We start from the raw sequence: 27,302 nt of genomic DNA, 5'->3' as shown, positions 1-27,302 counted from the left end.
CCGAAGACAACTCTGAGTTCTCAGTCCTCTTATGTCCATATCCCTAGTGCTGGGGCTACAGCTGTGTGTTATAACATCTACTTTTATGTGGTTCTAGGAATTGAACCCAGGGCTCTGTGCATGCTAGGGAGGCAAGCAGTTTACTAATGAGTCACCTTGCAACTTGAACACTCCTCAGAAGCAACCTGAGTAGCTGTTCCATGGGCTCTATATAAACTCGGAATGAAGTGCACACAGTTAATGGAGGTTCTTTATTGGTTCCAATGTGTTAGGAGATGTGGTAATAAATGATACCCTTACATTCTCTTAACCAAAAATATAACAAGTATTTACACTTAGTAAAAATACAAAAGCATACAGAGGCACTGTCTTTCTAAAAGACATAAGTTTAAGAGGCATCAAAAACTAGGAGACAACATTGCTTGTTACAGGATGCCTTACAATCATTGAATTGTGCAGATAATTGTCACTTGATTATAGCAACTGTGCAATTTTGCTTTTTGATAAACTCACATTTCAATTTTAAAACATCAAGTTTCAACTGCATCATGTACATTAAAAATAAAGAGGCCTTTTTAACAGCACAAAAGCTAAAGATGAAGTAGGGTTCAAGTTTCAATTTGAAAATGTACCTGACTCATCTCAAGGCTGATCCCCTCATCTTTTTTTGTTGCATGTAATGGAATTCTGAAAAGATGCACTTAATTTCTTCTAGAACCCTTCAATCCAATAATCACTGTTTTAAATGTAAGGAATCCTTTTCCCTTTTTGCATCTTTGCAATTATAAAGAATTTCTTCTGGTTACTACTCCTCTTGCAGTTTGATAAAGATCATAGAAGTGATGAATGCCACTCTCTAAAAGGTTTTTCTCCACAAAGATCATGTTTAAAGATACTAGTTAGAGGAGATGAAGTCTGGGGATTGCAAGTAACCCTCCTGTAAGCAGTACTGGGATCACTAATCAAATCTTTCACTGTTTGGCAAAATCTGCAGTAAGGATCTCCTGCTTTGACGGTCTTGGCAGATGCTGGGCACTAGTTTTAGTAACATTACACACGTAGAACAGAGATTTGGAACTGGAGCAAGCATGGGCTTTAAGGCTTCCCTTGCTCTAGTCACATGACAGTAAAAAAAAGGCAGACATGATTTTTTTTTTTTCAGGGACTCATATAAACTACAAAGCATTTGGTTTTCATTCTGATCAATGTGATCAGCTGGTCTGAACACTCACAGATAAAGCTCACTATAACCAAGGCAGCTCCACAGTGCAAGTTCAAAGCCACAGAACTCAATGCTCTGTGCAAGATATTTATACCATTAAGGACCAAGGCAGGTGAGGCTCCCTCTGAAGACCTGCTAGATGAACAGAGGTTATTCAAAGCACATTTTTCTAGAGTAATGGATAGAAAATGGTGACAATGAGTACCCAAACTTGGATTAAAAAGGTGGATATAGCAAAAATATTTATTTTGTTTTGGACATGAAAACAATATTATGCATACAGGTTAATAAAAAATTCACAATCAGAAGACAGCACAGTTCATAGGCCTGATCAGTTATGCATGGCTGTCAAGCTTCAGCTGCCACTCAGGCTGCTTTCCACTTTAAAGGGCCAGCAAGGCTCTGCCTCACCGCACTGCAGTGCACCTGGGCTCATAAGGCTTCTGAGTTAATGTCTCCCAGGGGAATTCTTCAGCCACTACTTTTCCTAAAGAGACAGGCATTCTGTGGGAGGACACAACACTGTTATATGTGGAACTCTTCTGATTCTCAGGTGATTGGGCAGGAAACAGGAAGAGAGAGCAATGGAAAAGCAGAGCCTTGAAAAGGCAGTTGGTCATGTGACCGCTCTGCAGCAATGCTGTCATGGTTAGTGCACTTCTAATGGCTTTGGCTTTTTTTTTTTTTTTGGTAATTATAGTTGGTAATTATAGAAGTTTATGAAATCTTATTTGCCTTTACATTAAAAAGCAAATGAAAAACTTTAAATATATATACAAAATGTTATGTTTAATTTGTAAAAATGTGGAAAGTCCACTTTATTTAGTAAGCAGTCACTGAATTTGAGTAAAGAGTGCCGTATCTAGGAGGTCACAAAGGATGTCCTCTCTAGGGCATTATCCTAGTGCCTCTCTCTTATACAAGTCTATCCCTTGGTTACTGAGCTCTGTTCAAAGCTCAAGCTCAGTGACTGCACATGTGGTTGTGCAGTGCAAGCCACCAAATGAGTCAGGGTGACCTTCATCATTACATCCATGATACTTAAAAAAAAATTTTTTTTAAAAAATGATTTTGTGTGTAGGTGTTCTGTCTGCATGCCTGTGTATGCACTGCATGTATGCAGTGCTTTTGGAGGCCAGAAGAGGGTGCTGGATCTCTTTTCTGGAGTTACAGGCAGTTGAAAGCCACCATGTGAATGTTAGGAATTAAACCAGGGCCCTCTGCAAGAGAATCTTAAACTACTGAGCCATCTCTCCAGTTCCTACAATGTTTCTTCTAAGCTAGGAATTTCACATGTGAGTTGTGAAAAGTTAGCTTAGGGATGGTTCCTATAGAAAGAAACTCTAAGAAAGCCATTCCCACTGGATTCATAGTAACCTCACAATTGGATGCACCATAATGTTCACTTCAGAAACAGGTTCAATGTCAACTATCCCCTCTTAAGAAATTAGAGCTCTCCCTTCCCATTTAACTCTGCCCCCATTTCCAAAAGATTGCCAAGACCCCTGAGGCTGCCCATGCCATGATGAGCAGGCTGCTCACACTACACCTATACAGGTGTGTTTCCCACCTGAGTGTCTACTACAATAGTGCCACATCTCTGTACCTATGTCAGGATGACGTCTGCTGCTCAGACCACAGACAGTTTTATAGCCTCAGACAAACAATAGCTAACAAGAGCTCTTGAATACAAACAAAACCACAATACTTTAAATAATAAGTTACTTTTCAAATACACAAGACTATCCTTGGTATTGGCAGACATTTTGAATGTGTCCTTTAGCCCAAGCTATGGCTTGGAAATAATAATACCACTATCTTTAAAGTGATTTACAAGAGAGAGACCTATAGTGATATAGGGGGGCAACTCTGAGCTTAAATGTAGTCCCGAGGCAGGAGTGATGTGCAAAGTGTAGGCTGGGATCAGGTGCAACATCCAGTTAAGGAAACTGCACCTGCAGGGACAGAAGAAAAGGAAGCACGACTCAGAAGAACTCATCCTCAGCTTAGCGAGGAAACCCCAGGGTTGGTGGCAGCAGTTGAGCTGTTGGCCTTGGTCTGTAGAGCCACGAGCTCTTGTCCATGCTCCTGACTTCCAATGGGCTCCAATGGGCATCCAAAAGCTAGACTGCAGACACCTGCTCATTTTCTGAAAATAATAAAGATACAATTAGCTGGCATATCTGTTAATGCAGATTAAGCAATAACCGACCTATTATCTGCTACTTAAGAAACTCTTCCCCAGTCTTGGCAAAGATTCCATTAAGACCCAGGATTCATTGTAACACCATGGTTTCTAATCACACTAAGGGCTGATATGAAATTGGAATTTCAAAATTAAAATTCTTTCACACTTATTTCTCTTGTGTGTGTGTCTGTGTGTACAAATGCCACTGTGCATGTATGAAGGTCAGAGAACAATTTTCAGAATCGCTCCTCTTCTTCCATCATGAGGATTCTAGGGATCAGGCTTGGTAGGAAGCAAAGGCACTACTGACCATTTTGTTGGCCCCTGTAGTTTTATTTTCGTTGGTGTGTGTATGTGGAGGGTACATGTATGTTTGTATGGGTAAGTGTGCATGTGTATGGAGACTAGAGCTTGCTAAGCTGCCTAGTCTCGGTAGCTAGCTTGCCCTGGGGATTCTGTCTCCACTTTCCAGCGCTGGGATTACAGATAACCACTATACCTTCCAGCCTTTACATGGATTCTGGGGCTCTGAATTCTGGTCTTCATGCTTGCATGGCAATCACTTCATCTACTAAAACCACAGATGATTTCAATATATCAATTTATTGCTATATTGTTTAGAAGGCTAAAAAAATATTTTCAATGAAGAAACTACTTTTCAATCTTTTGTTACAAAGTTCATCAAGAGTTTTGCTTTCGAGGAGCAGAGTCAATTGTCTTTCATTCAACTGCTATTTATAGTTGTCATATTCTGTGAAACTATTCAACAGATTTCAAGTACCTTCTCTCACAATTCTCCTATGGAGTTGCCATTTCATTATCAAAGATAAAGATACTCCATGAGAGCTAGCATCAGAGCCATGAGTACACAGAGACTGTCTATAAAATGCATCCTATTTAGTGACTATTTAAATGTGCCTTAGAATTTGTGTGCGTGCACTACAGTGTTCATGGAGGCCAGGGGGTAACTTTTGTGGTGTTGGCTCTCTCCTTTGTGTGGGTTTGTGGGATAACACAGGCTGCTAGGCTTGCACAAGTGCTCTTGACAGCCCAAAAGAATAATAAATATATGTATTTTTTGTAGTGCTGGAGTTTGAACCCAGGGTCTGTGCATGGTAGTCAAGAGCTTTACCACTGAGCATAAGCCCAGATCCTATTGTTTTTTAAACAAGTTTAAAGAGATTTAAAAACATTACAAATTATCACAAATATCAAAGCAAAGACCTTTTTTATGCTCCATAATCCACTTAAGAGCCATTGAGACAGTTTGTCAACGTACCATCTGCTTCGCTATCTGCGTCAGCCACATCTGCTAGTTTGGGATGGGACGGCTGCAAGCTATGCCTGTGAGGCTGGGATCCAGTCTTCGAGGGAACCCAGGCCAAGGCGTGGCCACTGGGAGGAGCTGGCGGCAGTCTAGACAGGCTGTTAAACATCATCTTTGACCTCTGCACTGCCACGCTATAGTCGGGAGGTTTTAGATGAGGGTGGGGTCCTTCCTTTAGGTCCGCTAAAGAAATTCCCAGATATCCTGGAGGAGTAGGAGGTGGCTCCCTATACCTATCACCTTTCTTGGGTGAGGTGACACAGTATACTGGTGTAAAAAAAATAAGCAGTGGAAATGTTAATGGAAAAACAGAAAAGAAGGAAAAAGAAACCCACACTGAACATTACAATGGCAAAAATATAACTTAAAACACAAAATGAATGCATTTAAATACAATGATAGCAAACTGAAAATGTTCTCACAAACACTAATATTTAAAACCTATTGGATATTTTAAGAAAACTCCACAAACAGCTACATAAAGCAGTGACAGGCTTCTGCTGGCTGAAGAGTATCTATTCTGAATCACAACATTGACACATGAGTCACAGAGACCATCTTCTGGCACCCAGGGCAGACACATCCTTAGTCCAGGCATGCACACCAGTGAACTTTCCCAGTTTAGATGAACTAATTTAATTCCCTGTGGGATCTTATTTTGAGACAGGGTCTCTCTACATAGCCCTGGCCTGGAACTCAGAGATCACCTGCCTCTGCCTCCTGGTGTTGGGATTAAAGGTATGTACCCTGGCTGGGATTTTACTTTTAACTACTGTTTTCTGACTAAAGCCCAGCAAAAACGCTTAAGTTTAGGACATTAAAAATAATGGTAACTTTAATTTCTTTTCGTAAGTGTGTTAATAATCCCCTGGGACTAGAGTGAAGTTTCAAAAAGAAGCAGCTCCATGGAGTGAAGAGCCTCCCACAATATGTTGATTACACAGAGGACATTTAAGAAGACTGTACACCCACACAAGCAGAATGGATTTAAGGAGTATTGGTTAATTCTCACAGCAACAAGAGGCTTGTCCATGTGGATTTCTACTTCTCTATAGTAAAACTCGAATGTAATGTTAGGATCAGAGCAGCCTCTGTTTCCATCTGAGGATTAGCAGGCATGATGGAGCATGGCAGTGGGAAAATTGTCAAAAGTAGAGAAAAATGGAGTATTTGTCCAAAGTCACCAAGTGAAAGATGTTAAAAATCTATACTCAGAGGGACATATACTTTTATATTCCTAGAATCCTGACAAAGGGTTGGAGAGATGGCTCAGCAGATAAGAGCACTGACTGCTCGTCCAGGGGACCAGGGTTCAGTTCCCAGCAACCACATGGCAGCTCACAACTGTCTGAAACTCCAGTCCCAGGGGACCTGACATCCATGGAAAAACACCAATGCACATAAAATAAAAATAAATAAAAATTAAAAAAAAAGATAAAAAATCCTGACAAAGTGTACTAAATAAATTCAAGAAAACTGCAAGGTCAGCACATTTCCCTTTCCTTTAAAAAATAATTATATCATAATGACACTGACTTGATAGTCACTTCACATAGCAGAGATATTATGTGCAAGTATTCATGTAATTCAGGGAACAAACAATTTGATGACTAAATATACTAAAAAGCTTATCAGACAGCAATCCACAAATCAGCTGCCACCTGGTGATGTACACTCACTAAAATGCTTGAGGTCTCTGTCCCTGCTCTGTGGTGCCCAAGAGTGAGTGCAGGGCCTTGCGATGCTAAGACCTACATTATCACTGAGCTGGTTCAGGATCTGAGCATGTCTCTCTGCCTAAAAGTAAAAGACGACTTGCTGTTTCCATCATGTACACATAGCAACTGTGCTCCCAACAACTTATGAGGTCACCAGAACAATCTTTTCTTCACTACTATAGTCTGCAGTGATGCTACCACATCTGACAACAGTTCCTAACAACATCCCTTCTTCCTCTGCTCATGCTCCTTTTCACATTCATGGCTTGAGTATCTACTTAGGAACTTTTGGAAAGGCATCACCATGGCTTTACCCATGTGTCTGTGTGTTCCATATGTATTTGATAGCTATGTGTCTTTTCTGTTAGTCACTGTCATTTCCCTTCTCATTTTATATATAAATACAAGGACATGTATGACAGAGGAAAAACAAAACTCCTGAGAAGCCATAAATTTTGGGGCGATAAATTGTGGAAGGAAGAAAAAAAGTGTAGAGAGAAATAACAAAATCTGGTCAAGGTAGCCCTACACCCTCTTTCAGGGGGAGGGGGTCACATAATCCCTCAACGCCAGTGATACAAACAAACTCATACTTACCAATCAAACCCCTGTCTGTACTGGAAGTGACAGTTTTATAAATAGGGTCAGTGGTGTCCCTGGGCTCCAAGCCATCAGGTGCCTCTGATGGTGCACTTTCCAATACCCTCCGCTTTACTGTCCCATAGTTCGGTTCGTATGTGTCAGAGAGTGAGCTGGAAGAGGCCCAACTCTGCCTCAGCTGGGATGTCTCCAGGCTGCCTTTGCACTGGCCACAAGTTCTTGAGCAGCTTTTAGGACAGGCACAGGGCTCACAGTCAGTGGGCTCAACCTCTGCAATAGGGTCATCTAAATGTGTGTGCCTGTAAGTGTTCAGAAAGTCCCAGCTTTTTGGGTTTGGAAGACTTTGGAAGTTGTCATGGGAGCTGCTGGAGCAGGAAGTCCAACTACCCCGCCCACTGTCAGCTGCTTCCAGCACAACATGCTCATGAGACATCTCTTCACTGCTCAGAGAAGACGAGACAGCTACACCCTTGATAAGAGACGGTTTTGACAGCATCCACCTAAAAATGGAGACACACAGATGAGTAATGGGTACTTTAGTGGCAGACTGGAGACTTCCCAGAACAGGTGTTCCTCCTATAAGGGACTAGGATATATGCGAATGCTTAGCTAGCAATGTTTCCTCCAAGAAACCCTAACTTTAAATAAAAACACAAGATGAAATTTGAAATGTCAAACACACTGCTTCCCCAATGTGGAGAATTCAGCATTTCTAAGCTGGGGAGCCATGTTTTATTTTTTCATCAGCATCTGAGGTTAACCGAGTATGATAGGATGTCAACAGCAACTTTCCAAAGTGCCAACTGCACAGATGCCAACATTTATAGCAAGGTTCCCAAACATGGGCCACATATATCGAACAGTCTATTTCTGTATAGTTGGGGACAGAGATGGTTTCTGTATTTTAAAAGGTTCCACATATGTCCAATGTGTAGCCTGCATGCTGGCACATATAGCTATGAACATAGCACAACACAAACTCTGTAAGCATATTTAAAACACTCTGAGGTTTTTATTTATTGTTTTTAAATATGATATTGTGTGTGTGTGTGTGTGTGTGTGTGTGTGTGTGTGTGTGTGTGTTGGGGGGAGTGACGACACGACTCAATTGTACCATTCTTGAATGTCAACTTTTTGGAAGACAACATAAAGAGTATAAACAAGGCTTGGTCCTACTCTCCTAGCTCCTGTAAAGTGCTAGATACACATGCTTGACTGAAAATCTGTTGTATGGTACAATCTTTCTGAGTCATCTCTAACAGCTAGGAGCCATGTCTCTAGTAACAGCAGCAAGCACTCAATGTGTTCTTAGTGATACATGGCAGAAAGTAACTTGAATAAAGGGCATTCAGGAACACATAAAAAGTGTATCCATGTATCTTTCAATTCCATACTCAGTACATACAAATGGCATACATGTATGTAGCCTCATATTCTTAGATGGAATGTTTTAATACTGACCTACTGGAAGAGGGTGCAAGGTCAGGTTGTGAGTGCTACATACTGATTCTGCATTTGACACGAACACAGACAGAGATGTTTACCCGTGACCAAGCTGACTGTGCTCTCTGATCCCTGAAGGGTGATCTGTCTTTTCAAATGCTCCTGCTGTGAGCTCAGGAACTGCTAGGGTGTGGGAAGAGCACCGTTCTTCCTGCAGAGCGGCAGACATGGAGTCCACGGAACAGTTGCTCACAATGCTGGACCGAGAGGAGATTTCACTGTGGCTGGAGTCAGACAAGTTGTCAGACTTAGCTGATGGTATGAGTGTGTAACCTGAAGGAGAAAAGAAGACTGATTAAACTACAAAATAAGGGGACAGACAGGGTAGTCAAGAGGAGACCAAGAAAACACGGGGCAAAAAGCAAAGTAGTAGGAAGTGTCAGTTGTCATGCATTAGAATGTAAGGATGGCAATTGTCTCCATACCTTTCCTATATAGCATTCACCTACCATCCATACCACACCCACAGAACTCCACACTGAAGAAAAAAGTCAAAAGCTGGTATTACTGTCCAGACTCACACTTTTAAATATTTAACAAAACAAGAGCAACAAACGCATTATAAACATTAGCAAGTACACAGAGAATATAGTTTTTCAACCTCTTTTTAACTCTGTGTCCCCTCCTTTGATTGACATAAAATATTTCATGGCCCATATTGTGGAATGGAGGCAGGCTCAAAGAACTTGACCCGGAAATCTTCAAAGTGCATACTCCTATCTCAGATATTCTATTCAAGTCTTTTCCCAAATTGAGATCACTATTTCAGTATTTTCAATTCTAAGAAAACAACTCAGGACCTTGTATAGGCAAATGGGAGTCCTGTTTCTGTGCAAGTGTGCACACAGACATGTGGTATATGTTCATGTGGGTATGTACATGTGTGTGTAGGTCAGAAGCTGATGCAAGGTGTCTTCCTTGACTGCTCTTTACCATATTTTTTAAGACACAGTCTCACAGTGACTCCATAGCTCCATTAGCTGACAAGACTAGCTGACCAGAGTCTCTATCTCTCTGCCCTGTGCTAGGGTAATATAATGCACAGTGAATTTTTCACTTGGATATGGAGTCAGGTCCTGATACTGAAAGGTCTCCCTAACCCTGTCTCAGAATTTTTATTTTTTAATTTATTTATCATGTATACTGTCCTGTCCGCATGGATGCCTACTTGCCAGAAAAGGGCACCAGATCTCATTATGGATTGTTGTGAGCTATCATGTGGTTGCTGGGAACTGAACTCAGGACCTTTTAACTCTGAGCCATCTCTCCAGCCTACTCTGTTTCAGTACTTTTAAACAAACTGTTTTAGATTTGTTCATGATTAACTTTGTTAAGAATTAAGTAGCTGATTAGATTAGGAAGTATGATAATGAAAAGGGCATCAACCTACTTTCCATTCTTCTACATCTTACTGCACAGAGCATGGCTACAGGGGCCTTGTCTATTTTAGAGGAATGAAAGACTAGGGATTAAGTGAGGTGAAGGATCCAAAACCACATCTAGAGTATGATGGCCAAATGTACAAAGTGATCTATTTTAATACAAAATAGATGAGAAATCAATACTTTGATTCAGAAATGAAAGATTGTCATGGCAGGTATGAAAGGGGCTACCTTCTTGTTTTCAGGGCAGAGTGAGGCCTGACAGGACTAATTCCCAGAAACATTGAGAAGGAAGAAATAGAGGCTCTTGTATGCTACTGATCTTCAGTAATACAAAAAGGAAGACAACAGCTAAGTACCAGGGTTTCTTTATGCCTTAAGGAATTCAGCATGTTCAACTAAATTCACTGTAAGAAAAAAATGGATGTGAAGTAACATTTTCCAAGAGGTACTACCATTAATCATTTCACAGAGAAATCAAGATCCAGAAATGTGTGGTTTACCCTTGGGCTTTTGGGGCCAAGAACCCAGTAAGATAAGTCAAGCTGGTGTTTCTGACTTTTACCACACAGCCTTGTACTTGGGATCACTGTCATTCACCAGTGCTCATGAAATGATTCTTCAGTTTTTAAGACGAACAGGAAAATGGATATTGCAAACAAGCATTCAAACCAGTCAGCCATCTACTTTCAAAGAGAACCACTGTCTCTTCCATTATACTGTACAGATTTGTTTCACAGGTTCAAATCATTCTTATCCTTATGTTTGTCACATCAGAATCTCTCAAGTGTAACTGATACTAAGAACATCTGGAACATTTAAGGAATTACATATATATCTGGCACTCAAATTCAAATTTATGAGATCTGGGGTGGGGCATGGTAATTTCACTAAAGTTTCCAGATGATTCTGAACCTGTTGGGTTAACTGCCCTCCCAGAGGCATTTTGAAGTGATGATACAGGACATAGGAAAAGATGGGCTTTCTTGGTTCACAGCTTTTTTTTTTTTTGCCCCACAGTTGAGGAAGTATGATGGCAAACAGGTTCTGACAGAGAGGGTGGAAGAAGCTTGTGAATGGGGGTTTACATGAAACTGAACAACGGTTTCTAAGAAGTTTTCTTTGATAATTTCATTCAGTCTCAGCTGCTACCAGAAGAAAATACAGCAAACTACAGAAAATAAGTAGATAAAGTTTACTAACTCAACATAGCGGTCAGAGAACATATGTACAAGTGAGGCACAACAAATCAGGTTTTCTTTGCAGCTAAAGGCTCTACAGCACCATAAAATGCTTAGCAGTATTTACTACGTCACCTGCCCAACCTCTGACAGATGGTTGAATTCAAGCCACATTTACATTAATAACTTAAAACAAACTTAACACTAATAGTAAGGAACTTTTCACAGAGTCTTCCTCCGTTTATGCTTGAACCGGGTACAGAAGCAGCTTAGAGTGGTACTGTGGCCTTGGCTACTTGAGTCGCAGATGGCACTCCCTTTCTCATCTGTGATGTTGCTTCCAACATCCTTCACTTTCTCACAGCTGTCTGTAGCTTGATTGTGATCTGTGTCCTCTTTTTGGCTGTTGACTAGTCTCTCCCTTGAAAGAGTTCTCGCCCTAAATCTTCTAAACGGGGATGTCATCCTTTTCCTGGTTGTGTTCTCACAACTTGTCCTGTCTCTATTCTCCTCAGTGGCTTTCTTGGTCCTGTCTGTTCTTTTTGCTGTGCTCCCAGTAATCTGAAGGATTTTCTTTTGCAAGTAAACCCCACCTATTCCGGGGCAGCTCTGGCCACTGATCTTGGTGCTGGGCTCACGGGGAGGGGATGAGGAAGACCCTGAGAGATGCAGCGGGATGCTGTGATCAGTAATGATACTGCCAACTGGAGGGAGAGATGCAAAAACCCTGACATGGTCAATTAATTCTTTTCAATTAGTCACAATTAGCTTGGTTTACATAACATTTCACCATTTCAAAACTTTATTATCTGAAGAACTGAACTATAGTAACAGTTTTTTTTTTTTTTTTAAATAAATGAAGAAACTATGTAGCTACTATATAGCATAAACACCTCTGCTACTACACCCAGGATAGAAATTACCTTGCTCAGAACAAGCTGACATAAAAAAAAAAGAAAGAAAGAAAGAAAAAGAAAACAAAAACAATGTTGAAAGCAAGCCATATTGGTAAAAATTATAAAGAGAAACATGACAAGAATATCAGGTGATCAGAACCATTTCTTAAGAAATGATGCTTTAGGATTTTCATATTTTAATAATAATCATCTTAGTAAAAACTAAATAGGACATGCACAGGATGCAAGGGCACCTTTACAAAGCACCATTTTGGTGCAGATGGGACTCCAAGAGGAAGGAAGACAATGTTCAAGTTGTGTGTGCTTATATATGCAGGGGCCCCAGTGGAGGTCAGAGGCCAATCTGGGTGATGCTCTCCCTGAGGAGTTCACCGATTGCCCCAGCAATCTGCCCCCTCCATCTCCCAGTCCCAGGACTACAAAGTGTAGGTTTTACATGGTGCTGATTGCTTTAGTGACTGAGCTGTCTCCCCAGCTCTTGGCTTCTATGTTCTTGTCTGAATTCTCCTTATGAAAATAGAAATATGGCTGGGTAGTGCTGGCTCTCGCCTTTAATCCGAGCATTTGGATTTTTAAGCAGAGGCAGGTGGATCTCTGTGAGTTCAAGGCCAGCCTGGTCTACAAAGCAAGTTTCAGGGCTGTTACAGAGAAACTCTGTCTCAAACAAAACAACAACAAAAAAGCAAAACAAAACCAAAAACAACCAAAAACAAACACAACAAAAGAACCCCACAAAAACCCAAAAACAACAAAAATCACAAAAAAGCCAAAAAAAAAAAAAAAAAAGACAAAAACTCCAAACCAAAACAAGCAAAAAGAAACAGGTTTACTTTATTAGTGATGAGAACAAAACTAATTCCAAAGCTTATCAAGAACTGAGAATGGCTGAATAATGTACTTTTACTGGCATGAAGCTGTTTATGAAAATAGAGGCACTGAGGTGGGGTTGGGTTTTTCTATTCTTTTTGGAGGGTTTTAATTATGAAGGTCCAAGTGGCCACAAATTTGCTATAGACTCAAGGATGTGCCTCATGTCAGGTCCTCTCCTTAGTTGGCTGAATGCTGCTATTACAGGTATGTGCTACTACTATGCCTGGCTATCTTGTTGGAGTCTTTATGTATTTAACAGTAATTTCTGAAACCATTTTTTGAAGGGAATTCTTCAAGCTTCTAAAGGTTCTGAATACAATTATGATAGGCCCACATTCATAAACAACACGGTCAATTGTTAGCCACATGTTAAAAAACAGTAAGAGAACCAATTTACTGCAGTGGTTAAGAGTGGATTTTGTGTGGCAGTATACACCTTTAAATCCTAGCACTCAGGAGGCAGAGGCAGGCAAACTCTCTGTGAGTTTGAGACCAGTCTGGGTCTACACAGTGAGTTCCAGAGCAACTATATAATAAACCCTGTCCTGAAAAACAAAAACAAAACAAAAAATGATTTGTAGGGCTATTCCTGTCCAAAATACTGCTTTCCAAGTCAAGGTAAACACAAACCACAGTCAGATTTAGCAGCTTCAACTTCTTGCTTACAGAGCTGTTGGCCCTGCCTGACCAAAGATCCAATCACTTGTAGAGATCTGATGAAGGCATTCTGGATAATCGGCTTAGATAAAGAAAAGACACAGGTCCATGTGTCTTACAAAAGTATAATGAGATACAGCAGAATCACTGTTTCTGAATATACCTACTATACTCATTCCTTCTATGTTTCATTTGATTTTCATGAAGCATTCCTTAGTAAAACCTCAGCTACCTGAGGGTAGAAAGGGCTGGGGAGCTATGCCAAGCTGGGGCAACAGCAGGGAAAGGGACACTTGAATCTACTCATCACTGACCACATACAGAAATACTATTTAATTTAAACTGTATACACAGGCCCTAAGACAAAGAGTCTTTCTGAACTTTATAAACAAGTAACAAAGAAATAACAAGGTACAGGGTGTCACACTCAGGTGTTACATCACTGTATGCCAGCTGACAAAGAGAGTCCTGAAGAGTGAAACTTAGACCTCGGGAACAGAGTGAGCTGGGGGAGTTCCTCCCTCTAGCCAGGATTAACAGTCTCCCTTCTGGCCAGGTAATGTCTTCTGCTGTGATTATTTAAGTGTTTCCCCCCTTTTCTTTTATACTCATGAAGAGCCCAGTACTAGGATACTATTATTTGTAGTGTAGGCTCAGAGTGTGGAGAGCCAGAGTAATAAACACACACTCTTGAGCTTGTTGTATGTGTGGTCAACATCACGTGACATCTCACAGTCCAGGCTATCCAAGAAAGTTTCAGTCTGACTCATGAAAATACATGTGAAAAAGGAGGATTTCTGATTTTTCTTTGCTGGCTTTGTGTAAATGTAAAAACCAGAGAAAGGCATAGATTATTTTAAATTTCCATAAATAAGAAAAACAGAACAAACAAAAAGAGCGACCTAAATAACTGCTTCTTTTCGACAGGGTTTCTCTATCCTGGCACTCACACTGTAGACCAGGCTAAGAGATCTGCTTGCCTCTGCTGCTCAAGAGCTGGGAATAAAGGGGTGCATCACCATGCCCAGACAATACTGCCTTTTCCCCATACATGTTGTACTTGAACAAAAACAGAAGAAAACTTTTTTTGGAGCTGGGTCTCAGGCCTTGAACTTAGTATGTAGCTGCTGATGACCTTGACGTCCTGATCTCCTTGCCTCCTCCTGCCAAGTGCTGGGATTACTAGGTGTGTACCATCACACCTAGTATAAATACCATTTCTTGTAGAATTTTATTTGCAAATTCTCCACAGAAATGTTTAAATATATGAAACTGGGAAGATGGCACCGAGCACCAGCAAAGACTAAAACAACTGTGACTTATGCCCTATTTCTACCCATGCTTGCCCTCTGTCCAAGAAGTTAAAGATCATGCCCTGAATACTGGAGTCCTAGCTACATGATGACTGACACCTGAAAAATGTTTGAACAATTCAATGTGAAACATTAATTCACCGTTCTGTCATTTGCTTACAGACTGAAAAGCCAAGCGTGCTGATGTGCTGTTTGGTCTGAGAAGGACTAGTAAGACGAGTCCCATCTTACCTTTTCGAGGGGAACTTTGAGGAGATGCAGGAGGGCTAGAATGCAGAGAGGACGCCACAGAAACAGTGTCTTCTGTGTGTTTCTTACCACTCACTTCCTCTGTTGGTCCTAAACCTTTCTGAGATAAACTTGTACCTAAAATTAAATAAATAGATAAAAAACATAAAGAAGCAAATAAGTATCATTTTATAATTAAAATGTATGTCACTGTCTAAATGACTAGTAACTAAAGCCCTGAGACAATGGCTGATATAGTCAACCAAGACATGTAAGCGCACTCAGGGAATAAGTGACTGGGAGATGGTATGCAGGTCTCATTCTCTAGGTTATCTGTTCAAACCCAAGTTGGCTAGTGCAGACAGGATTATAATAGGCAATTAGCTTTGTGACAGAGGAAATCAATTACACAGTTAAAGTATAGTGGCCCAAACCCCGACAATTATACCTGGTTGCCATCTTAAGAGAGAAGATTGAGGTTCAAACTCTGCCCTCTCCTTGAGATAGCCCCTTCAAGAGAGAGCAAAGTATGTCAGAGGTAGTGTGGGGTGCTGGTATTGTCACCAACTAAGGTGCATCTCTGTTGTGGGTACACATAAGAGGCTGTGGGGCTGCCAGGTAAGCCCTTTTCAAGAGCACTAAATTCATAATGCATAATTCAAACAGGAAAATTGGATGTTGTTCCCAAAAAATATTCTTGGAAAGTTCTATTCTCTACCAGCTGGCTATTAAGCATAGATGAAATTCTGAAGTGGTTGCTGTGGAATAATCTTTTTGTACACTGTTGTCAATGTGTCATTCAGATTGGTTTAATAAAAAGCTGAAAGGCCAACAGCTAGGCAGATTTTTAGGATAGAGAGAACACTGGGAAGAAGGCAGAGATACCAAGAGACGTTGAACCAGGAGGACAAGCAGGAAGAGAGGTAAGAGCCACGAGTCATGTGGCAGCATATAACAGAAATGGGTTAGTTTCAGTTATAAGAGCTTAAGCTATCGTCCAAACTTTCATAATAATAAGTTACCATGTCATGATTTGGGAGCTAGCTGGCAGGACAAAGACTCGCTACAAATGGTTCCAGCCCAGTTACTTTTTAAGAGTTTCTAAGAAGTCACTGAGCTACAGACTACTCTCAGCACAGCATGACTGTGCTGAGGAGCTGGTATAGCAACAGCAGTCTTAGGAAAAGGCACTCCCACCAAGCAGGCTCATTTGCCTGTGGACTTGTTCCACTCCCTCCTCCCCACAACTTCCTTTTATTCAACTATATATATCTCAACCTCCCTTCTTCTCCCCATCTTCTTTCTCCCTCCATCTTCCTTTCCTTGCCTCTTTCTGTTGTTCTCTTAACAGAGCAACATATATAGGTCAGGCTGGCCTCAAACTTGTAGCCTAGGTTAACAATGAACACTCAATCCCCCCTGCCTCAGTCTCCCAAGTGCTAACATTAGAAGGGTGTACACCATGCAAGACTTCCAATCTCTTTAGTGGTTTGTCAGTGACAAATTATGCTCGGCACCTCTATAATCTAGATGTATTTATGACTTCACTTATCATATCCTGGGAGGCTGTTTAGTCTGGTAGTTAAAAAGCAAGGACTTTTAAAACCAAACAGCCTAGGATCAACTACTAGACTGATTATGTACTGGCACTGTATAAATTACTAAGATTCTGTGTACAATGAAGTGAATTACCATCTCATAGTGCTATTATGAAGACTAAGTAAATACATAAGTTTACAATAACCAAGTCAAATCCCCAGCCCTGACCTTCAGTTGTTATCACCTCTTAATATGCATGCAATTTGCAGTAAGCCAAACTGTAACAACAGATACCAAACCATTTTCTCTGCCTCAAGAAAACCCTTGCCAAAAACACTTCTTCTAAAGCTCTTCATTATCCCTGCCTTTGCTAAGGGCTTCTCTTGCTTTTTCTTTTACACGTACCAAGTTAGTACACCCAAAATAAAGAAGTAATTTGCTTGTATCTTTAATAACATTAGATGAAACCCTGGCCATTTCTTACTCAACTCTGTACCTCAGATCAAATCAAATTAAAATCACAAATTTTGCTGGGTGGTGATAGTGCACACCTTTTTTTTTTTTTTTTTTTAAAAGATTTATTTATTATGTATACATCGTTCCTCCTCAAGTATCCCTGAAGGCCAGAAGAGCGAACCAGATCTCATTATGGATGGTTGTGAGCCACCATGTGGTTGCTGGAAATTGAACTCAGGACCTCTGGAAGAACAGTCAGTGCTCTTAACCTTTGAGCCATCTCTCCAGCCCCAATGGTACACACCTTTAATCCCAGCACTTAGGAGGCAGAGGAAGGCGAATTTTTGTCAGTTCGAGGCCAGCCTGGTCTACAGAGCTAGTTCTAGGAAAGCCAAGGCTTACAAGAGTGTTTACAGTGAAACCCTGTCTTGAAAACCAAACCAAAAAAATATACTTCTACTAAGCATGAAATATGTATAATATATGGACTACGAACCAAATCTAATCTAGCTTCCCATGTAAAAGTGGATATAGAGATACTGTTAAAACAACGAAAGTAATTCCAATAATGTCTATATGGCTCAATGGGGAAAACAGTTGAAGATTACATTTAACGTATTTTATGTTTAAAAAATTTCTTAATTTCTTATTTTATGTGGGTGCCTGCTACCCACAGTGGTCAGAAGAGGCTTTGGATCTCCTGGAACTTGAGTAGTGAGTAGATGATTGTGAACTATTATATGGGTTTTGGGAACCAAATCTTCTGCAACAGTAACAAGTGTTCTTAACCACTGTGCCATCTCTCTAGTCCTGTCACTTAAAAAAAAAAAAATTATGTGTCTGGTATGGGTATGTACAAGAGGGTACAGATGCCCAAGGAGGCCAGAGGCATCTGATCCCTTGGAGCTCAAGTTACATGCAGTTGTGAGCCACCTGATGTGGGCACTGGGAATTGAATGGGTTCTCATAGAAGCAGTATACCCTCATAACTGCTGAGCCATCTCTCTAGCAACTACATTTATTTTTAATTAAAATTTTCTTCTTTACAGTTTTGTGTGTATGGGTGTTTTGATTGTATATCTGTGTGCCATATTTGTGCAGTGCCCATGGAGGCCAGGAGAGGATGCTGGATCCCCTGGAACTGGCATTATAGATGGTTATGAGCTGACATGTGGGTTCAGGGAATCAAACCCAGGCCTGGAAGAGCAGCCAGTGAGTGCTCTTTACCACTGAACCATTTCTCCAGTCCCCTACTAATAGAAATGGGTTAATTTAAATGTAAAAGCTATCCAGTAATAAGCCTCAGCCATAGGCCAAACAATTGTAGTTACTATTAAGCCTCTAAGTATTTTATAAATGGTTGCAGGACTAGGAGGGACAACAGAAAAGCTTCTGGCTCAGCTTGTGCCACCATACTCTGCTGAGTCATCACCTGTCATTAGCTTTAGAAACTAAGAGTGAAATGGACTATGGCTGTGAGCACTCACTCAGCACATGGTCTTTGGCTTGTCCTCTCTTTCTGATGGGGTGCAAATTAACTGCTGGCACCTGAAGCACCTGGCTCACTCTGTGCGGCTGATGCAGGTGGACTTTCGATGTTTGGCCACCTGACCTCAAAGGCACGGGAGACATTTCAGATGACTTGGCTGACTTTTTTTCAGTTAAGTTCTTTGTCACTGTGAAGAGAGAGAAAGGTCAGGCAACTGCAATTTTTTAAGGGAAAACTATTATCTTTGATGAGTAGTTATTTAAAAAAATTGTAATTTTATGTAAAAAATTAAAGACCTATTTTCATAAAAGAAAGTTAAGCATAAATTACCTCTCTGAAGTTGCTTGTAGAACAAGCTGTTTGCTTCCTAAATTCTTGAATCTGTTATCTACTTCCTAAGGCCAAGTTAGCACTCTCTTATCATCTCATCAGACTGAAATCCTCTCTCTGGATCAATTACAGCATGACTCCAGCTCTTCTCCATATGACAGCAGAGTGAAAACTAACATGGAGACCTAACCTACTATCTTCCTTCTCTGTGCCCCACACACCTCACAACTCCCCCTGCTCTCAGGAAAGACTCAAATGCCTCCAGCAAGATTTGGAAAGCCATGAGACTCACTATCAACCTGCCTCCACCATGTTACTTGCCTACTCTTCAATCCCATTTGCTTGAGGTTTCTGTCATGTCAACCTTTGCCTTGGTTGAATCACTTTACATCAAGTGCTTCTTGTATCTTTCTGATCTGCTTTCTCATAAACTCACAGAACCTTTTCTAACACTGTGAATTCTGCAATGACAACACTAATGAGGCCTAACTAGATAGAGAGAATAGGAAAAAAACAAACTGCTTTCATCACATAAAATCATTGTTGTGGTCCAAAGGAAAGAAATTATCTCTCAGCCAGTCCTTTCAGTCCTTTGGTTAATTATTTGGGTTGGTTTCAAGCTCAGGGCTCAAACACCAAGATAAAACAACAAACAGATGTTTACCCATGCTAGTCCAGCTGTAAATAAGAAGTGTTAATGCTTTCACTGTGAGAGCCTGAAAAATATTTCATCTGTTAACAAGAGGCAGGGCACATATAGAAAACTAAAACAGAGGGACTCATGGTGATAATATGAAATTGCTTATCAACTAATTGAATTCAAAATGTTACCACCTTTTGGTTAGAAATATGAAATACATTTCCCCTCTGTTGAAATTATTTTTTGAGAGGTCTCACTACATAGTGCAGGCTGGCCACCAAACTCAGTATGTAGTTCAGTGGTTCTCAACCTTCCTAATGCTTCGGGCAACCCTTTAATACAGTTCCTCATATTGTGGCAACCCCTAACTATAAAATTACTTCATTGCTACTTCATAGCTGTAATTTTGATACTTTTAGGGAATCATAACGTAAATATCTGATATGCGACCCCTGTGAAATGGGCCACAACCCAAACATTGAGAACTGCTGATGTAGCCAGTCTAATTTAAACTCATAACCCTCCTGTCTCAGTATCTTAAGTGCTGGGATTACAGGAAGGCACCACTGAAACTCCCTAGGAAATAAAGACAGGTTCAAGTCCTGAACTAGGAGGACAACACAGAGAGGAACCATTCCTGGGGATGACTGTCACCTCACAGTTCTGGCTATTGAATCTACATATGCACATTTCTTGGCCTTTGTTTCATTTTTTTCCTATAAATTAAAATACCACTTCACATAAGGGTAAGAGGAGAAGCTAAGCATTTTTAATCTACTTAATATCATTTCCTGTTAGTAAAATGTCAAACGTAGAACCCAATATTTTGATTGCACCACCATTTCTGGCTATAAATTAATTTTTGATACCACCGACATCATAACTGCTACAGTTTAGAGAAACCTCATCATTACCAACACTTTTTAGCTGCATTATCTCATTATAACAAGAATTCAACATTAGCTATTACACATAGTTGTTAGAAGTAAAAGGCAACTTTCAAAATTCGAGGCAGAGTCTTGATATGTAACCCAGGCTGGGCTTGAGCTTGTAATCCTCCCGCTTTAGACTCTATGGTGCTGGAATTTGTGTTTTTGTTTTCTTTTTTCTATTATTACTATTATTTTTAATTTAATGAAGTGAAACAAAACAAAACAGGGTTTCTCTGTGTGGCCCTGGCTGCCCTGGAACTCAGAGACCCACCTGCGTCTGCTGGGATAAAGGTGTGTGCCACCAATACCCTGCCTCCTAAGTATTGTTAATCACTGGAGAGCACCTGTGAGGGCTAAAGTTATGTTTTAACTTTTAATTATGGTGCTTAAGAGAGCTATAAAACGGGGCTGGGGAAGATAGCTCAGGGGTTAAGAGCACTGGACTGCTCTTCCAGAGGTTCTGAGTTCAATTCCCAGCAACCACATGGTGGCTCACAACCATCTATCATGAGATCTGCTGCCTTCTTTGGTGTGCAGGCAAGTATGCAAAAAGAACACTGTATATGCAATAAAAATAAGTAAATAAATAAAAAAAAAGATAGCTATAAAACAAAAATGCCTCTAGCCAGTAAACCCTACTTGCCTAAGGACTGCTAACTTTCTGGAAAGCTGGGGGCTGTTGTTCATGTACGATAACAAGTTATGTGTTTTCACTTTTTTTTTTTTGGTTTTTTCAAGACAAGGTTTCTCTGTGTAGCTTTGGAGCCTATCCTGGCACTCGCTCTGGAGACCAGGCTGGCCTCGAACTCACAGAGATCCGCCTGCCTCTGCCTCCCGAGTGCTGGGATTAAAGGCGTGTGCCACCAAAGCCCGGCATGTTTTCACTTCTGTAAACAAGGTTGGTTGCCCCAATTGCTCAGGATATGCTTATCACTCTTACACAGGAAGAATGTAGGCAGAAGTAAGTACATCAGGATGGACGCTTACCCCCACCCCTAGTGGACAAAGGCAGGCAGTACATAATCTTGTGAGTTTTGGCTTTATAAGCACCCAATTAACATAATTCACAGCTATTCTCTGGGAATCCTGGGTACGGACTTGGCCAGTGTTCATTGTCCTGATCAGTATTCAATAAAGCTTGCTTCAAATTTGGCTAAAAAATTGTGGTAGTGTTCTTATTCTTGTCCAGTGGGATTAGCATACCACTATGTTCAGCTCTTGCTAATACAGGATGTACTGAATGACTCTACTCAGAATTTAAAATTCATTGTGAAATCAGTATGTTTCTATGCTCACTTTCTCTTTTCTATTCAGCTGGCATACTATTATATTACAATGAAAATACTAACACATTTATCAATTTTTTGGGGGGGGGCAACCCATGGAGAATACCATTCCCTTCTGTCAACAGAAAACTTGTGATTCCATTGTGCTTCTTATGAGTTTAACATTTAACCTACAATTTAATAGGAACTTCTTCCCCACCAGTTCCTGTAACTCATGATTTTCTTAACCTAGATGTGTTCTGAAGCCTGCACTTAAAGGTCAGGGTGATGCTTGGGGACACAGTACTTACTGAGCAGAGCAGTAGTGGGCAGGTAGACTGTGAGGTGCCAGTAGTGAGTCAGGATGTGTCTACTTCCTCCTATATCTTACTGATAAGGCATCAGTGCTAGTGTTTGAATCAAACCCCTAAGTTTTCTAGTTGGTAACTGATTTTCACCTAGAACAGATGTCACTTTTCATTTGGAGATGAGGGCAACAATATTCTCAGAGTATTTTCTATAATGTCCTAATTAAATAAAAAAAGATTCCTATTTTATGTGCATGGGTATTCTGACTGCATGTATGTTTGTGCGCCAAGTATTTGAGGTGCCCATGGAGTCCAGAAAAGGGCATCAGATCCTTTGTAACTGGTGTTACAGATAGCTATGAGACACCATGTGGGTGCAGGGACTGAACTCAGGCCCTGTGAGAGTAGCAAGCACTCTCAAGAGCTGAGTCAGTCTCTAGTGACTTGTGCACCCCCTCCCCATTTAAAACATTAATGCTCCAATTTTTAAAAGCGGACTTATAAAGTCTTTAAAAGAAGAACCATTCATTTTCTCCCTTCTACAGAGTTACGTAAGAGCTGGGTCTCAGCATTTTATGAACAGACCATGCAGCTTGAGCATAGTAGTCGTCTTTGCAAATAAAATCATCATTAATCCTGGAGAACAAAATTTCTTTGTTGTGCTCACCAGTGTGATAAAAAGGAAAAAAGAAACAAAACAAAACAAAACAAAACTTACAGGTACCATATGCAGGCTCCCACTGCAGTGATATCATCTGGAACTTTTCCTCGTCTGTGTCTATGTCCAGACTAGAAAGATACTGTTTTACTTTCCTTGCCATTTGGGCATCTTCATATAGCTTCTTGGCATTCAGAAGTGAGCTGCGGCGTGCTCTTTTCTTGTGAGCACCTCCCTGAACATCCAGCATGTTTGAATTTGTGCTGCCTTGACTCAATGACCTGTAAGGAGACAGAAACTGCAATGAAAGAAAGCCTGTAAAGATGAGAATTTAGCATAAAAGAATGAAGATTCAAAGATTTTTTTCTGTTAATACTATTGCATGCTGATGTAAATGAGTTAAAAGATGAAGAGCATCAATGCAAAGTAATTTGGCACATATGGTAATGTTCTCAATTAAGAACAAGATCTGGCAAAACGTGGGGTTCAAAAGAGTAAGATGCCAGTTCCTCCCTGAGCAACATATTCCATTAAATCTGTATGTGCCTATGCAATCCACAGCACAACTATGCCAAGAAAAGCTTTCCTCTGGTCCATTTAGGCCATTCACTCTAATATGAGGCAAGAGTCTAGGTCAGGATAAATTTGTCATTAATCCTTCAGCAAGAACAAACATAGCAGTTTTGTTACCTGTGCTGCTTGCAATATACTGTTAAAGCACCATTTTGTGACAGTAGGGTCACTTCAAGCATGGTGACCAATTTTATCAGTAACCACATTTTGACAAGAAATTAAAGAGAACAACCAAGATAATATCTGAAAATAACATTTCAAACCAGCATAGATCAGAAACGCAGTAAAAAAAATTGCCCCTCTTCCTGCAAATATGGTGTGGTGAGACATTACTTGCATTCTAGAAGTAGGAGCTGGGATACTTCTGAACATCATGGAACTGTAACTTGACCTATTCAAACAAGCTATAGCTTTATCCAACTCTATCATTTTTGTCAAACCTGCTTATACAATGCACATCCAGAACCAATGGAAGGTAGCAACTGCAATGTAGCTGGTCCTCTCTAACAGGCTAGTAAGTTAAATGCTTGTAGAGGAATGTTTATTACTGTGTGTGTGTAGAGGGTACATGCCACATTGAGTCTGTGAAGGTCTGAGGAGTGGTTCTCTCCTCCTACCTTTATGTGGATCCCAGGTATCACTCAGGATTCCAAGCTTGTATGGTTCAAATGATCTTTAATTGGAAAGTAGGAGCATCTCTATTTTCAATATTAGCATCATATTTACATAAAATGCTCTAAAACACAGACCATAAACAGACAACTTGTTCTTCAATGTTCACATACTTGACTTAAAACAGACACTGAATCTTAATTGTAAATTATATAAGACAGAACTGAGAAACTGTTAATGGTATTTTTTTTTGTCACATTTTAAGATCTTTTAAGTAGAGTTCCCAAGGGAGGGGGAAAAGGGAAGCAAGTTCACATGCTTGAAAACGCCATAAAGAAACCTATTATTTTGTATGTTACTGAAATAAAACAAAACAATTCTTAAAAAAAAGAGGAAGAAAATTGATACAGTAATGCCTTACACTTGATGGCAGCTTTTGGTTTTTATTTTATTTTATTTTTGGTTTTTTGAGACAGGATTTCTCTGTGGCTTTGGAGGCTGTCCTGGAACTAGACATTGTAGACCAGGCTGGTCTCAAACTCACAGAGATCCACTTGCCTCTGCCTCCCAAGTGCTGGGATTAAAGGCGTGCGCCACCATTGCCATCGGGTTTTTATTTTTTGAGACAGGGTTTCTGTGTAGTCCTGGCTGTCCTTGAAATCAGGACAGCCTGCCCCTGCCTCACGTGTGTTGGGATTAAAGACATGTGCTGCCACTGCCTCGTATACTGATGGCAACTTTCAGTTGTTGCTGGTCAGGCAGAAATAATGACATGGTTTTGAGTGACACATAGAAAAAAAAAAACTGCAAAATTTGCAGAATGGTTCGTAAGAAAAACCTAGTTAACCAGTGGATTATCCCTTAATCTTTAAGAAGCACTTGATTAAAGAGAGTGAAACCTGAAAATTTTAGTAAATCTCAAACAATGTCAAGGGGAGACAGGTTGTGTGTGCTGAGCCAGCCCAGGTGTCCTCAGGGTTAGCTCTGCCTTCTTTTATGGTTTCTTTTATCCTCAAATGATGGATGACCAAGATACCAGTGGCACACAGGGTGGTACTGTAAATACTGAATGTAATCAGGGGCAAGGGTTGGGCACTGGTGATTCTAAAAGTGATCTGGAAGATTGAAATTTTGAATATGAAGTTTTAGAAACATCTAAACCAATTCACTTTCCTTATATTCTTCCTTTTATGTATACACAAGGGTATATGTGAGGAAAATATAAAGTCTAGACAAATGAGAAGCATTTCAATAAGCACAAACTAACAATGTACTGCACTGGCTTTTCTTGATATACAAGATAACATCTTATAATGTGGTGACTATTATTATTATGTGAATGTGTATGTGTATGCTACAGTGCAAAGGTCACAGGACAACTGTGTGGAACTGGTTCTTTCCTATCTTTATGTTGGTTCTAGGGATCAAACTCACAGTGAAATAAAGCCTTAGCATTTATGAGCAAATTTTGATGCTAGTGTTTAATAATTTTTTCGTAGTTCTTATCCAAAATAAAAAAAGCCAGTTTGTAAACAAACGTAGAATACAAAGTTCTAATGAGTGAGAATGACAGAAGACGAAGTTTCTACTGAACTACTTCCAAAGCAGCAAATACTTATGTGAAATGAAAACACCTGCTGTCTTCAAGCTCCAAACACTATACAACCCAAACCTCACAGTTAAACATTCCTGTAGCTTAGTCACTTGGTTGTAACGTGTCCTGCTTTAGTAGTAATGCCAGGCTATCAATTTCTGCTTCCAGTAAGAAGAACCAGGGAAGACCAAGACACAAATGTATGACATAGAAGAAAACACACAAGAGACACACCAGAGGAGGAAAGTTGAGTTCACCAAATGAAAAACAAGACCACAAATAAGACTCAAAGACATGGCTCAAAAAATTCTTACATGTAAAGTATCTAAACCTCACAGCTCATTAGTTTTAAACATCAAAATCCTATTTATGTTCTATGTATGCAATTCCACACACCTATAGTACTCACTCTTTCCTCATTTAAAATGGAAGGTCTAGGGAAATGATGTATAAGATCTTTAATTGTTTGTAGCTCTAAACTAGATGGCTAGCAATGCAGAATTAAGAGACCAGAACCTACTTTAAACCACAAAACGCTGGGCAGCTAAGAAGCTTTAGGGAAACAAAGGGATCTTTTTATATAGAGGTGGTTGAAATTTAGTGTAAATTTCAATCTAGTCTTCAAGTTTCAGACAGTCAGTGAATCTGATGAAGGGTTAAAAATGTATTCACTTTTACAATACAGGTTGAATAAAGATGACTCTCTGCAAAACTAATGGAAAATGCAACCCTTATAAACAGACTTTTTGAACATTAACATATATGTTTACTGTCATAAAATATGGCATTGAAATTAGAGAAAGCGTTGCTGACTTTTGAAGCAGACCATCTAGGTCTGGACACACCATTAATGGACTGTAAGACCGGGCAAGTTACCTTCCCCATCTGTACCCCAGGAATCACAGATCTGTTCATAGGGCAATAGGAGGCTTTTAAAATGTTATTCCTTTAGAGAGCTTACAGCCGAGTAGAGCACAGGGGAAGTATACAATAAATATCCACTAGCATCATCTACAACTTATGAATCTGTTAAATTTAAATCTAAAAAGGGATTATAAAATGCCAATAATGAAAAAAAAACACAACCAACAAAATGCTAGTTCCATCACTACTTTCACCTTGTTAGCAAAAGGCATTTGTCAGAATGTAGGCTGACGGAGTTAATAGATGCATGCTAACTGATTTTCGTGCATTAATGAAAAGGATGCAGCACATGTTAAGAGTTGCACAACCTTCATTCCAGTTGTTCATTTCCCCACTTACCCCAGACTCCGCCACCTCTTCTTCCTGTAAGCAAGAGCCACAAACATTGAAGCATGTGTTTGAATAGGAAAGCACAGAAAAAAAGACAACAGTTCAGAGTCATAGAATTTATGCAGACAGAATAGAACAGAAAAATTTACCAGGAAAAAAAAAATCATAGCTTAACAGTTAAAAATGGCTTTAATGGGATGAAGGAATGGGAAAGACACAATGAGTCCTAGAGGCCAAACCCCTCTTTAGTGTGTACTTTAAAATGTGCTTCAGATCAATGTATTTTTAGTGCCTAATCTATCCATAAACTGATGTTAAGAAGCGTAGGGAACCTAATCTGTTCATTGCAAATTTTCTATTCTGTTTTTCGAAATGTAGGGAATGGTCTTGTGCATTCAACCAGGAGTTAGAATGCCCAGTCTAAGATCAGAGCTTCCACACAGTTTTGGAGCCGCTCATTTAAATGACAATGAAATTACAAGGAACATAGAGATACATAAATCCAATTTTTTTGGTGGAAAAATTTCTGACAAATATTTTATGAGA

General features: G+C 40.0%; 1 protein-coding gene across 10 annotated transcripts in view; it reads right to left on the bottom strand.

Annotated features, from left to right (window-relative positions):
* Nucleotides 1-232: 232 nt before the first annotated feature.
* The window catches only part of Rapgef6 (Rap guanine nucleotide exchange factor 6), a 187,270-nt gene continuing 160,200 nt past the window's right edge, over nt 233-27,302 (bottom strand). For 6 of the 10 annotated variants that reach the window (XM_035447724.1, XM_035447722.1, XM_027427486.2 and 3 more), the window contains 8 exons: nt 26,766-26,789; nt 22,784-23,004; nt 18,589-18,777; nt 15,110-15,244; nt 8,600-8,831; nt 7,053-7,555; nt 4,690-5,004; nt 233-3,371 (listed from right to left, as the gene is read on the bottom strand). In XM_035447724.1, coding sequence (XP_035303615.1) covers nt 3,346-3,371; nt 4,690-5,004; nt 7,053-7,555; nt 8,600-8,831; nt 15,110-15,244; nt 18,589-18,777; nt 22,784-23,004; nt 26,766-26,789 — 1,645 coding nt within the window. In that variant the 3' untranslated portion in view covers nt 233-3,345. Of the gene's footprint in view, nt 3,372-4,689; nt 5,005-7,052; nt 7,556-8,599; nt 8,832-11,121; nt 11,826-15,109; nt 15,245-18,588; nt 18,778-22,783; nt 23,005-26,765; nt 26,790-27,302 lie in introns of those variants that run through there. The other 4 variants (XM_035447723.1, XM_027427487.2, XM_035447727.1 and 1 more) reach the window with 3 other exon arrangements.

Source organism: Cricetulus griseus, chromosome 7, assembly GCF_003668045.3.
Source record: "Cricetulus griseus strain 17A/GY chromosome 7, alternate assembly CriGri-PICRH-1.0, whole genome shotgun sequence".
NCBI classification, from domain to species: domain Eukaryota; kingdom Metazoa; phylum Chordata; class Mammalia; order Rodentia; family Cricetidae; genus Cricetulus; species Cricetulus griseus.
Note: the sequence above shows the minus strand (reverse complement) of the source record. Positions and strands in the feature narration are given on the sequence as shown.